The 14,765-nt window shown below is 42.8% G+C and overlaps 1 protein-coding gene across 1 annotated transcript in view; it reads right to left on the bottom strand.

Moving 5' to 3' along the window:
• agrn (agrin) overlaps positions 1–14,765 on the bottom strand; it is a 246,976-nt gene that overhangs the window by 18,168 nt on the left and 214,043 nt on the right. The window contains exons 22-30 of the mRNA XM_084553868.1: positions 12,691–12,810; positions 12,118–12,513; positions 10,504–10,696; positions 7,884–8,099; positions 6,464–6,693; positions 4,754–4,888; positions 2,162–2,252; positions 1,680–1,844; positions 1,449–1,560 (exon numbers count right to left, since the gene is read on the bottom strand). Of these exons, the coding sequence (XP_084409994.1) occupies positions 1,449–1,560; positions 1,680–1,844; positions 2,162–2,252; positions 4,754–4,888; positions 6,464–6,693; positions 7,884–8,099; positions 10,504–10,696; positions 12,118–12,513; positions 12,691–12,810 (1,658 nt within the window). The remainder of the gene's footprint in view (positions 1–1,448; positions 1,561–1,679; positions 1,845–2,161; positions 2,253–4,753; positions 4,889–6,463; positions 6,694–7,883; positions 8,100–10,503; positions 10,697–12,117; positions 12,514–12,690; positions 12,811–14,765) is intronic.

Raw genomic sequence — 14,765 nt, 5'->3', positions numbered from 1 at the left:
CACTGTACACATCTCTAAGAGCATTAACATAGCAACAGACATGGGAGACAAGCACATTAAATAAGAGTATAAGTAATGTGAAGAATGCACCATTGCATAAAATGCATACATACATACAACCACAAAGCTGTGCAAGTGTGTGTTAACATTTAAGAGAGTGAATGCAAATAAGACAGCAAGACTAAGAAGGCCATGCATGGAGCAGATGGTGCCATTAAGAAAAGATGAAAAGAAAAAGACTTCATGGATGAGAGACTGTGAATAGTGCCACTTAACCCAAACTCATTTACAGACTGCTGCCATTCACTAAGAGGTGAAGTAGGTGTCTATTTCTCCTATCCATACCTTTTAAAAGTTTGTGCTCCATTACACTGGCAGCCTGAGCCGTCTTTGATACAGCGATCACTCCCTGCATACAATGTGTATCCCTATATATGTTCATTTGTGCGACCACCTTTGATATCCATGTATATATGTTTTTCTCTAACTCCCTCTGAGTTCTTGAAGCCAAAGTAGGAGAGAATTAGCTGAGAGCCATGCTGGAGAGGGTATCTGCACTGAGCTCCATAACTAGTCTCGGCTCATCCCTAGCATCCTCCTAGCCCCCCTCCCATCTTCACTTTTCCCTTGCTCTCTTCCTTTAACAAGATTTTCTGCCTCTGTTGCTTGAGTAAAACACAATTATCATACGGACGATGGGAGGCAGCAGGGGAAGGACTGGGCATGGAGAGGAAAAGAAGTGTTGCATCTTAGAGGAAGATGGTGGAGCTGATGGAGTGCACGTTCATAATCACAAATTGCACTGTTTGATATAACTGGATGACTTACAGACTTATCAAACTATTAGATCACCTTCATTTAGAGGCATGTACCTGCTTTATTGGTCTAAGTGCTGGGCACAAGAGTTTCATTACACTCTTCTCACCGCCGCCATCTCCCTTATCTGCCTCCAATTCCCCAGACACCTGAATTCATAAAATTGACTGTATAACAGCAGTAAAGGTTGCTTTTGATGTCTCTATGCAACACCAAGTTTTATCTCCAGGAAGTCAGTCAGCTGAAAGGCTGAGAGGTGAAAAAAAAAGAAAAAAGAAAAAAAGTGGAATTAAAGAAAAAAAATTAAGACAGCTTGTCAGACTGGCCCTCTACATCTGGAGCTCTCATTTTTACATTGACGGATGTCTGGAGATAGCGGCGTATTTCCAATAGAACAAGCTGGCAAAACCACACGGTGTATGAAAAACCTCAGCAAAGATTCAATGGTGCCTGAAGCTGTAACCTGGACTACCTTTACAAGTGCAAATAGGAGCACCAAAGCCTTCAGTTGTGGCGCTGATGAGATACGAGCACGCAGATGAGTATGTACAGGCAGGAGCAAGGCTAAGCATAGGATAGGGCCAAAAGCAACATAACCATACGACGTAGCTTGTCAGATAGCTGTTTCTTACTGGTGACTCTCCTTTGACAGCACCCTTCTTGTTCACCATGAGCTCTCCTTTGCGGTTGGAGCGCTCCAGTTCGATGGTGTTCCACACGTTCAACTGGATTGGTTCCTTACTCCTGAATCACACAAACAGACAGTCATTGTGTTTTGCATGTCACTCAATCCGTGGCATGCTCAAATGTGATCTTTACAGCATTATACCACCCCATATTTATAATACTAAAATATTGTTAACCTGATGGTAGCTGGTCCTTTTCCCAGGTCGTAGCGAAACTCCAGGATCCCTTCATTCAGGGACAGAGAGATGAAGTCTCCTTTTCCGTCAGACTTCTGGCCGTTGTAGAAGATTAGACCATTGGAGTCGTTGGCCATGAGGACCACTGACATGCTGAGTTTTTGACTGCAAGGGTAGCACAAGCAAAACCGGTAAACACATGCAACCGCTGACACTTACTACACATACCCAAGACAGAGGTTGCCTTTTTATTTCTGCTGGTCTGGAGCTCCTTCTATACAGAATTTGTGTAAAGATACTATATATTCAACACACTTAGGCCTCGATGTTTGTGTAACCCTTACTTTCAATTCAATTCAGGCTTAAAGAAGGAGGCTCTGCCTTAGGCGCAGAACAAGCTCAGCCTTTGAAAACTACATGATATGCAGGGTTCTACAGCAAGACATCACAGTGTGGGACACATGTGATGTCTTGAGACTTACCGGGGTTCATGCCCGTAGAGGTGGAGCCCCTTCAGCTCCAGGTACGAGTCTTTGTTGAACAGTGGCATGTAAGGCCCACTCCTCTCAGTCACTGGAAAACAAAGAGACCCTATTCAGCCTCAGGTTTTGTGTTGATGACAGAATTGAAATTCAGGGATAGTCTGTATATCTTTGAGGGGCCTGTCAGCATTATGGAAAGAGATGGATTTGAGTTTTTATAGCCTTTGGGATTAAGACTTTCTTTTGACAGAAATTCAGACAAAAAAATTCCAAAAACCCTTATGTCAGTCTGATTACACAGCCCGCCACTATATAACAAAGAACCTTTGGAGACATGCAGAGTTTAACACCACAGCCGGGACCTATGAAATAATGCAGCCATTGTATTTTGGCAAGCCTTTTTTTCTCAAATTCATGTCTTTGCGACGGGTTCTATGTCTGGCTGTCCCGTTTCCGGCTGTCTGGTGTGATTAGGACAGGCACCGTGCCATCCTTCTAACAAGTGGCTTGACATTAAAAATCATTCAAGTGTCACCCGCGGGTATGTGTTTATTGGGTTGTTTGCAAAAACTACCATCGTTCAGAGGCATATGCTTCAGTCAAGCGCACACACACAAACTAACACACACCTATATATGTAGCCAGCAAGAAAGCTTTTATTCGTAATTGGCTGGGATTAGCTGAGTCGAGTCAGGATGGAGAAGGCAGACGGAGATGAGAAAGCTAATTAGCTATTGTGCAGAAGACTGCTAATGATGATGGCACGCACCATGGAGGAGAGGGAAAATAGCCCTGCACACTGAGCACACGACAAGGAAACGTGTACCAAACTGAACTCTGCGCACAGACTGTGACTCTTATAGAGCAGTGTGGACGGCTTTTATTATTTTCACCCATAGCTTCAAGGGAAAGCAGCGTGATCAATAACTCAGTAGAGGTCAAAGGACTGGAATGAGCTGGGTGACCAGGAAGAGCCACGTGACGTTTGGGGAAACCAAGCTTGAAGACCAAGAATAGTTGAGTTTAGAGCTACACTTCTCAAATGTCTGAAACATATCAGGAGTAACACTTACATAGCTGTTGCATGTATTGCTAAGGTTGACTGTAAGCTCTTTAGGGAATTTAGTTTATATTTACCTAAGTTTATAAGTACTGTAACTTAGGTAGTAATCACAACAAACAACAATTAGGAAAGAAAGAATAACAAAGCAGCTAAAAAAAAACTTTGTATCCACAATCAAAGTTCCTGGTCCCACCCACAATTAATCAGTCTCTTCGGCAATTGCATGCATTTTCCGATTCACACACAAACACAATTGGTCGCTGACTTATTGTGGCTCGGTTGCTAAATGTAAAACAATGTTGAAGCTCAATTTCTCACCCGCAGTTGTTTTTTCATAGAGTGTCTGAGTCCAAGTGATCCTGCTTTCATCGCTAAATTGTAATGATTTACACTATCACAGGGTAAAAGCACTGAGAAAAGTAGGCCATTCAATACTACTGGAACACCCTTGAGAAAAGTCCTTGACTGAGAATATTATAGCAGGGAGCTGGGCTGATGAACCCTGGCTGAATTGAAATGAAAACCACAGCCCGGCTGAACGTGCGCACACACCCAGATACAAACACTTCATATTAAGGCTAATTCACCTTTAGGCCCCTGATGAGTGGCCTCTAAGCTACCTGTCTTTTTAACTGTTCTCAGTGCAGCGCTCAAAGGGGACGTCCGCCTGGATGCTGCCTCATCTCTGAGCTCCTGTCTGGGGCTGACACTTTGGCTGACTGACGCTTCCATTAATCACCATGGGCAGGAAGGACTGATGCGATTAGTCATCTCATTGATTCCTGTGAAAAAAATAGCCTTTTGGAATGGGAGATGCTCTCGCTCACACAGCATTGATTTTGGTTCACCTCAATTTATTTTAATCACCTGTTTGGAGGGAGGCTATTCCCATGTGCCTCTTCTAAATTCCCAGAAGTACAAGGGCGCACGGTATTCTTTTGTTCAAAATGTGCGTGACACTATGTTCTCTTTAATTTGCAGTTGCAGAAGTCAACTTCTGCAAACATTTATGACAACATCTACAAAGGCAGGGAGGGAAATACATGAGTAGACTTCAGAATGTGACACCGCCAAAAGTGCTAATGATGAACTTCAAAAGCAGCTGAGCAGTGCTCTGGTCTTTTCCCAGCAGCAGCCTGGTTCTGCCATGTGAGACTAAGTACCAACAATCATGTTTGAACACAACACCTGTGGGCGGATAGGCAGGGAGGGAGGGAGCTTCTCTTCTGCTTACCCACTAACAAGCGTAACCGAGTCGATGTGGTGAAAGGCCCGACGGGGCCAATCATCTACCTCAGTTCTGCAACCCACCAACCCTGAAGGCGCACCCCCTTACTTCTGCGTTTGATCTCCCTTTTCGAGTCAGGGCGGATGGAAATGTCACAGAGCGGAAAGAAAAGAAGAAAAAATAGGCAAAAACAGAGGAGGAGGCTACTTAGCTGACTCCAGACCAAAAGAGTGGTGCTCTGGAGAATACCTCAAGAATGATGTTACCCCAGGATGTACAGCACAGTGTTTTGTCAGGTTACCTCTATCACAGAGTCTCCCTTCACGTCCCATGGGACACTCGCATTTGTAGCCTCCCTCTGGGAGTGCCTGGCACTGGGAAGGCGATTGGCAGTTGTTGGATTCACATGGGTCATGGTCATCAGCACATTTTGGACCTAGACACACACATACATAGATATCCACTGTGAGAAATGTACCATGCGACAAGCACCAACATTTTCAGCCACCACTGTCTGTTTTAACCCATCTGAGACGAGGGGCAGACAAAAAAAGAAGGGAGAAGCGGGGTTGAGGATTTCCTCTGTAATAGAGGTCATTTTCTAATAGGATTTTGAAATATTACACGTCCAGATTAAACAGTGGAGAGCCTCCCTGCCACGCGGCTATGTTTCTGGGCCAATGTTGACTGTGGGAAAGGCTTGTGGGCGTCTGGTGGATGATGGTTTTGCCCTCTGCCACAGCCCATCTGAATTCAACCATCATTACTTTAGCAGTCAGAGCCTGTGGTGAGGAGAGCGCTTTAATGAACCTCATCCCTGCTGAGCTCACAGGTCTGACCCGTTTTCCTCTCTTTCGGTTTTTGGAAGCTGTCTTGTATCCTCCGGTCTCACTTCTTCCCTACTACATCTCTTTTTTCCCTTATCTATTCCTCCTCACCCTTCTTGTTTAGCTCTAATACTATCTCACCTCTCTTTCATCTGGCCATCCTAACATGTCCTCCCGCTAACACTCACCTCCCCCACCCCCCTTAGAGAGAGGAAATGATGGCCACTTTTAAATTGACATCATGACAAAATTAACTTGAAGACAAGTCCGCAGGCAACAGTCCAATCCTCATTATCACCATTCGTTTTGTGCCTTGTTGCCAGCAGAGCCCTTATCGCAGCAGTGCTTCTTCTACAGGGTTATCTATACTCCTCCTCAAGCTTCCCAGGAACAACAAAACATAAAAACACCTAAATGAAAGGCTATAATAATGTAACGTGATACTTTATTGATCCACATTTTAAATTCAAGGACAACGGTCGTTGCAACTTAAAACAGATAGGATAACCGATGACGTGGCTCTTATGTGGGTATAAAAACGTTTGCTATTCAAGCATAAAAAGTCAACTCTGACAGTTAATTGGTGAAACTTCCTGCAGTGGGCTACAGTGTAACCAGCTAGGGCCACGGTTGGCTAGGCCCTGATGGTGTCTGCTCTTAAATACCGTCTCTCTCAGTTGCTTGTTAGTTGCCATCTGCTGGGGGGAGAACGAGAGGAGGAAGGGATGTGGAAGTAGAGATAGGCCAGAGTCCAATCACTGAGAATTTGTTCAAAGTTTTCATGTTGTCTGCACTCTGTCAACATTTAATCTCTCATTTCTGCGTTGGACACACAGACTTGATGGTGTTGGGTGTTTACAAAATGACTTCCAGTGCTCCTGCTGGGGGCATGAGCTACACTGTCAAATTAGCCTGTCAAGCTTACTGGGGATTTGCGAGCAAGGCATGACCACTCTGAATCTCTGAAGAGAAGGCAGCACAGATATATATATAAACACAGTATCAACTACAAGGTGTTAGAAAAGTTTGAAAATTACATAAATATATTTCCTTGCTTTTTTCCCACACTTTGACTGGAATTAACTTCAGAATTCTATTACTTTTGAGATGTCTCACTATGAGTATTCTGAAAACTGCTAACCTCAGCGCCTCAGTAATGAACCTTTCTTTTGTCAACACCTTACCCCAAAATCCTTTGCTACACTTGCAGTGGAACATCTCCGCCTCCTTGACCTGGCATGCACCGCCGTTCTTGCAGGGATTTGGCTGGCAGGGGTTGTTACCACATTCACCAACTCCACTGCCGTACAAAATGTCGCCTCCGTTCTCCTGGAGGTTGAGCACCCGGTTGTTGACATCCAGCAAGCGGATGCAGCCCACCAAACCTGTGGCCACCGCTGTCCTTTCCCGTGTACTGATGACGAGAAGGGAGCAAGACAGAAAGTGACAATTATGACACTACTCACCCGAGCTCTATTTTGTTTATGCTGAAAAACTGACTGAGGGACTGTACACATATGTGATACGTGTCGACAGTTTCTGTATCACTACCAAAATGGCAAAAGAAAAGTTCTGCAGTATAGCTATAATGATGCAGAAAAATGGAAGAAAGGGGAAGTTATTGTTAATACTCAGATAATACTTTCAGAAATGGATGCACATGTCATATAAATAAACTCACAGAAAACCTTGAGATTTAAGATACTTTATGTAACTGTTTTGGCTTTGGGGTGAGCACTTAAACCCCATCTCCAGCGGCAGTGGCTGACTATTTTATGGTACATTATCTCTACAAGACGATAATAAGGCCACTAGAGGGCTGCAGAAAAAAAAAAAAAAAAAACATTCTGAGAGCAGCTTTAAAGCCATCACTAAATTCAATACAACAGATTTGACAGATGTTTCAGTAGTAGTAAATTATCATGATTACAACTTATAATATAACACCGATATATAATTTAATGTAGAGGTGTGTATTTTCATAAGGGAGGAGGTCAAAGAAGAATTATTCTTCACAGTTTCTCTTCAGTCGTGGCTTTAAAGTAATCCAGAATGTATGATATACCGCTGGTATATAAAGTTCTATTAATACCAATAAAGGGGCCATTAGAAGCTGTGAAACTCTTTCTAGGCGGTAACTATCCTGGCATGATTTAATGCCAGGTATAAAACAAATGCAAGTAAATGCAGTCCATTTATCCAAAGCACTTTACTATTCATATGGGAGATTAGGAGATGTAGTCCATGCAAGAACCCAAGGCCGGATTATCAACAAGGCAACCAAGGCCGTGAATAGTCCCCCTGGAGGCCCTATAGTCATTAACTGCAAATGTGTTTGGGAACATGCACTAGTAGCACACAATATCAGCTAAAACGGCAGGGCCCTTGGGGTGGCTTCTGTATATTGCTTTGTACATCAGCCTAGTTCATCCTGTTTTGGGGGTGGCGTGTCAAATAATAAAAATGTTGCTCATGTTTAGAATTAGTGGAACACAGAAGTTAATATTAAAAGATTTACGACTGGAAGCAATAGTTGATACATTTACTTCCTGCAGCAACTTCTATCATAACGATGAAACTGTAGTTGTAAATGGAAGATCTTACTCTTGTTTAATGTCGTCAGGCACGCCTCCTATGAACAGGTCGGTGTCGAGGTTGAGGCCGTCCGTGCCCCGTGGACTCTCGCCTTCGATTTGTGGCTCTTCGTCCACACTGAGCACGGCATTCCTGCGATTGCGAGTCACGACCAGCTGATGCCAGCGGCCCTGACTGATTTGAACTTTGCTGACCACTGTGCCTGTACCCGAACCTGTGTTGAACCTGAGGAGAGTAGATAACAGCACGTTCAGATGCTGATTCAGTCAGCTTTATCCAAAGATTACTCTGCATCCGTGTACTTTAACACTTCATACAAGTTTAGAGCACAGACCTGGGGGGTTATTTTCAAGACTATGCCTGTTTCGTATCGTGCAGCGCTATTGACAAGAATAAATCTGCTCATAATGCTAAACAAGACAGAGACAGATGAAAGAAAGAGGGTACGAGACCTCCCATTTGGGATTCCTAACAACAGTATGTGACTGGAATGAAGCAGTTGCTCACTCAAAAAATGTCTTTCACTGCCTCATTTTAATTCAACCTTTTATCTAATGAGGTTTTGTTGAGAAAAAAGCCATATCATCGCAGAAAAGAGCCACCACGTGCACCCACACATATGGTAGTATTAAAGCAACCTGAGAGTAATTATCTGCCACAAATAATTAGTTCTTCTCCCCACGTCTTGGATTTGCAGAGCTGTGGGTGGTAATCTCACAGCTGTATTTCTGGAATTGAGGCTGAGCTGCATTTGAGAGCACAAGTGACTAATGATCTCCTTTAGTTTGCTATTGATTTCACTCTGAATAGAGAAATCTAACCTGGCCAGGCTGGGAGAAACTAAAAGGGCTTTGAGGGGTCAGGGCGAAATACGAGACCCAAAAGATAAGGAAATGGTGCTTGAAATAATAGGTCCACAACAGAAGCGGTGCAGAATCTCTAATAAGTCTAGTCACTGCTCTTCTAAAGACACTGCCGTTCCCAAAAGAGTTTCTATTCATACAGTTCCACAGCAGGAGAAGACATGAATGCTTAGTGTTTGTGTAGGTGTCAGGAAAATTGTACCATTTCAACAGACTGGATGAAATGTTTACTTACTGCCAGTATCAGTCCAAAACTGACACTTGATAATACTAAATGTACCGTACATCTTAAAGGTGGACAACACCAATTTCACATGTCAGAATCAATTTTGTAGGCATGACAACTTTAACAATGACTCTACATTGCTAACCGAGGACATGGATGGAAGATGGATTTATCAGGCAGGGAGAGTTGAACTAACGGAGAGGCAAACACACACTGGAAATTGTTTGAAATTTTATTATATATAATTTTGGTTCTGTAGAGTAGCCCGGAAGCCAGCGTGAACTTTCCCCCACAAACATTTTTGTGGGCAGGGGAAATACTACTATCTACTATCTTGACCATAGACTGTATAAAGAAGGAGGTGGAACAGCTCTTCTAAAGTGAAGCCCAAGCAAGTAGAGCTCCCCATGATGACTGGCTGCATAGGTCATGAGCTCCACCCTCTCCATGTTAGTGGATGGGACTTGGGACTTAAAGTAAAACACGAAAGTACACGTCAAATGCATTTTTTTCAAGGATGGTTTCAGTCATTTTAGGTAGTACATATTGTTTCCATTTTTCTGTTTTTAGTAGACTCTGACTCCAAGCTTGCAAGATGACACCGCCCGTATCCCTGGGAAAATAGCGCCAGCTTTGCCAATGTAAGGAAGTGGGGACACATTGTAAATATTTACACAGTCAATGATCTTGACCTTAAGCAGGTCTGGGTAGTTTATGAATAGAGAGCGCAGTCAGTTTTACTGTAAACCAGTCCAATACTCGAAGAACCACAAAGGTGACATAAATAACCTTAAAATGAATCTAGCTTACATCGTATCACTATCAATAAATTTCTGAAGGAAATGTATTTCTATGTCACTGCTTCCATCTGAACATATATTATATATTTATTATATATATTTGATTAAAAATAACATGGCAAAGGCCCATGTCAGGCCTCCTGCACATGTCACTGTGCATATGTTCCTACTGCCTGTAAATGTTCTGTTAATTCGAAGGTCTCAACATATTTCCTGAAAGCATTGCTGGCCTCAACCTGCAAATCTGCAAACAAGCTTCTGTATCTATATTCTCTGGCACTGCCGTCTTCAACATGTTTACTTGCTATAATTATTTGCCTCATTATCTTCAGTGCTGTCTATTTGTTTTATTCTTATTTACATTCTCCCTCAGCTGCTGCTGCTCCAATGGCCAAGTTCCCTCGTAGGGATCATTAAACCTCCATCGAATTTTCAGGGGATGGATTAGGAGGATAAAATCGCCAATCAAATTAAATCAAACAAAAGCCGCAGAATCAATAGCCGACAAGGGTGCCGCTACTACTAACTCAACCATGGATATTTTGGATAGTCATAACATTTATGGCAGGGAAACTTACTTATATACTTTGTATTTTGTATCTTGTTCTGTTTCTGTTTTTTTTGCACCTTAAAATGTCTGTACTTGCACGTTAAGCTGCTCACTTGTGGCTTAAATTTCCCCCCGGGGACAAATAAAGTTTTCTGAATCTGAATCTGAATCTGAAACAACCGTTGCTCACCTGAGTTCGACCCTGCCGTTCACCAGGGCCAGAGAGATGAAGTCCTTCTTGCCGTTCTGGCCATTGTAGAGAAGAAGACCGGTCATGTTGGATGCTCGGAACTCCATGGCAATACGGACAGTGTGGTAAGCGCTCATGGTCTGGAATGCCAAGTAGGACTGGCCTCCAAATGATGGGATGAAGTACTTGATCACTGCAGACGAATAAAGACAACACGCAATATTGTCATTATTGTGGGGTTAGCTTAATAGAAGTTTAATATGCTTAATTAAGTGTGTGGTGCTGCAGTGTCATTGGCTCTTGACAGAAAATAAGCCTTTGTGTCAGCTTATTTTAGGAAATTATTTAAAAAAATGCATTATGAGTTTATCAAAAAAAGGAGGCTGAGAAAGGGGAGGAGGCTTTCACCCTCTCTAATACAGTCATACACATTCACAAAGTCATGCACACACACAGGAATCATTTGTTTTTCTTTTTTTTTTTATCCACTCCACAATTATGATTATTATCATCCATTTTGTCTCCCTTTCTCTCTGTCCATCTGCCTTTCCGTCCGTCACTCTGAGGAGAATGGCAGCTGATGAGCTCCTTCTTTTCTAATGACTTGACTGATCTGGGGGAGGCTGGCGTGTGCGTGAGTGTGTGTGTGTGCACGATTTCATTCAGTCAGTCTAACTCAAAGACACACACTGATTCTCCCCAGCTAATCCCCGTCAAAGCAATTAGTGTCAGTTATCTTAAGATGCAGCTGTGTGAGGTCACTACTCGTTCCCCCAAAAAAGTAGGATAAGAGGGGGAAAAAAACAAAAGGGCTGTGCTCCTCAAGAAGTTCTGCATGATTTCTGATTTTCTCCGAGGCACTGATTGGATCCTGTGTTGCCTTTGCTGAATGGCTAAGTGTCGGCTGATGTCTGAATAAGATGAGTTTGAAGCACCGAGGAGGGATGTTCAATCACTCCTCAGCTCTTGGTCCGCGAGTCTTTCTAAAACAAAATCTAACATAAAATAACCCTCTGTCCCGCGCTGTGACTGTTGTTAAATTGTTTATATGACCCAATAAATCCACAGCTGCGATCACACAAGATTTGATTTACATATTCTGGCGCTAACTAAAAGTCATTACTCCCACTGCCACTTAAGGTATCACGTTGCTCTTACTACAATTAGAACTACTGCATGACAATTGGAATATATTTCTTTTCTTCTTCTCTTTAAAATAAAGGTTTCCTCCAATAAATTATCCCTTTCATGCTTGAGGTTTTTTGTTATTATAATGTTGGCTTTCTGCTACGGTATAAATGCATTAAAGCCCTTGGGGATATGGTCAAGGAGTGGTTATAAAACAGCTGAAAGGAATGACTGGCACAAAGGAAAGTGGAGTGCCTAAAATCCTTTGTCGCTGTAAGATCTTGCTAAATGCTACCCATTGGTGCACTCTTTGAATTTGCTAATTGCAATTGTACCAAATTATAGGGAAGGTCTTTTCCAGGTCATTTCTTAGAAGAGTTTAAAATAGGCTCAGACTTTGAAACTTTTGATTGAAGAGTAATAACATATATGGGAGAATAAATAGTTCCTAATTTATAGAGAATGAAAAGAAACTGCCTGACTCACCCTTCTCACACACAGATCCTCCTCGCCCAGCAGGGCACTTGCAGCTGAAGTCGTTGCCTTCGTCCTCGCAGGTGCCCCCGTGGAGGCAGGGGTGGGAGTCGCAGGGCTTCTGGGCCCTGTGGCCATGCCTGCCTCTGATGCTGGGGATGGTGGTGGCAGGAGGCAGTGCAGTCGTCGTGGTGATGGCTGCGGTGGTGGTGGGAAGTGGCGTGGTGACCGGTGCTGAGGTTGTGGTGGTACGTCTGCTGCTGAAAGGCCTGCGAGTGGTGCCCAGTGGGCGACTGGTGAAGTAGGAGGAAGTCGGTGGAGGCCTGGTCGTGGTGGTGGGAGCAGCTGTGGTGACGGATGCCGTAGTGGTGGTGGTGGTGGTGGTGAAGATGGGGGAAGAGGACAGGCCTGTCAACAGTCCCGGCAGAGAACAATGGAAATTGGAAAAAGAGACATTAAAATGTGTTGAGGCTGTGGCCCTGTGATTTCTCTTAGAACCTTTGATAAATCACCTCATGAATAACTTAAAACCCCCTTTCATTTTATTAATCCCTACACACTCCTGTTAAGTCTACACTGTATTACCATAATTGGTGAAGCGAATATTCTCATCCTCCGGCTTCTTCACAGAGATGCTGGTGTCTTTGGAGGCCTTTAACTGTTTCAGCAGGGCTCCTACGATGTCCTCCACGGTGTATCTTGTATCTACAATAAACAAGACATACAACCACTCAGGACAAGGCCTCTGAGGAGCATTGTGAAGCAAATACAGGACTCAAGCTTCTTCAATGGTACAATGGATATATCAGGCAGCCCTGTGTATGACAGGTGGAGGGTCTCCGCGGACCACTTGTCCTCCAGCCGTCGCTTGTCCGGCTTTTTTTTTTTTTTCTAGATGAATCGCTCTCATAATGTTGGCCACAGATGTTTGCTTTACAGGCCATGGTGGAGTGCTACATAACGGCACCCGCCGGCCCATGTGAAAAAGATGAAGGACGCTAAACGGTGCTCGTAAAAAAGAAAAAAAGGGAAAGGAGGTGGGTGATGTTTTTTTTTTTGTAAAGCTGTGTAGAAGACCAGCTGTGACATATATCAGCATATACAGTGCATCCAAGACTTTGCCTTAATAATGAAAAATCAGCACTTTATATGTGTGGAAGGAAAAGTAGTAAATACTGTACAGGCCTGTGAATACGTAATGTAAACAGACGTTGAACACATCAAGAAAACTTCAGTTGCTCAGTGTACTAAAGCCTGTGTGAATCTGTTTGAGAGCAACGTCGGGTTCTGTTTCCATTTTGAATTTAGTTTGTGTCTTTTGTTTCTGTGTTTCTCACACGCCTTGTGCCTTCAGTTGTACTGAATGCCAAACACAAGTCAGCAATCTCCCCGGCATGATCACTGAAGTAACTTTTCCTGCCTCTGAACAATAACAAGTACTCTCTGAACATCTAAGAAAAGGAAAGCTTCTAATGGCGCTGGTTGTTTTTAATAAGCAGGCAAATTGGTGCAAGCAAGAGATTAAGTTGGCACTGAATAGAAAGTAATAAAAAAAAAGAAAAGATGCAAGTGAGGAAAAATATTCAGCGCCTTGCAACATTATGAGCCAAATAAAAAATAAGCAGAAAACACTCAGGGAGCACAGGCCTGTGCAGAGGAAGCACAATCCTCCATTTCAGTTGTCATTGGCCCTACTTGCATTATATGCCTGTATTTGGTTGTGTTGTGAGTGTGCACTTGTGGCGCATATATTTTCAAATAGATGATTTTAATTTGCTTGTTTTTTGTCTGTTTGCTTGTCTTGCTGCAGGGCGCTGAGCTCTCTCGGCCATAGTAGCATGCAGATCTGAATCTGAGTACTTACAACATTATAAAATCCTTATGTGTTTTGAAGAATTTTTGGAGCAGTTCATGCTACGTGTGGCATAAGTGCAAAGATGTGGTGATTTAAACTGTTTTTTTCTGTAGTGGAACTACTGTATATTTAAAGTTTTATGATGACTCAGAATGAATAAGTATGAGCAGGTGCACTTTTATTATTATAGCACAACTACTTTGAATACTAATGAAGAATACTGCTGTTAAATATGCCGCACCTACACAAATTTAGCTTGAGAAAACTACGGAACATTAAGAAAATTCTATCTACTGCATATGGGTGAGTGCGTTGGATTTCATTATGGGGCACGTTTCGACCAATAAAAAAATACATCTGCACACAATTAGATACTCCAGCAACCAATCAGAACTATTTTATTGTAGACAAATTCGACTTCACAGCGCTCACATGACAAGTATGACTACATCGCTGTTACTCCTCTGTCCATCACTGCATAGGAGCGACTCCAGACCAACTTTCCGCCACAAAAAACTTGTGGATGGGGAAGTTGGTCTGGGTTCCAGGCTAAATCTGTGCTATACTAAATATTCCAGGCCAAATTGTTTTGCCCCAGTACTTAATTTCCAGGAGTAGTTTCAAGGAGTAACTAAAAATTAAATGTACTAAAAAGGCGATATGGTAGATTATTCTCTATAAAAAGTAGGTCCTTTGTGGCCAGTGGCCAAACTCTTTTTCCACTTTCTTTTAATATTTTGGTATCTTCTCCTTGCTAAAAGACAAATTGAGCAATCACATATATCTCTCTACTGGCTACTAAAAA

Source organism: Chelon labrosus (genome assembly GCF_963514085.1).
Source record: "Chelon labrosus genome assembly, chromosome: 10".
Classification (NCBI taxonomy): domain Eukaryota; kingdom Metazoa; phylum Chordata; class Actinopteri; order Mugiliformes; family Mugilidae; genus Chelon; species Chelon labrosus.
This window is presented reverse-complemented; position numbering and strand designations above follow the sequence as displayed.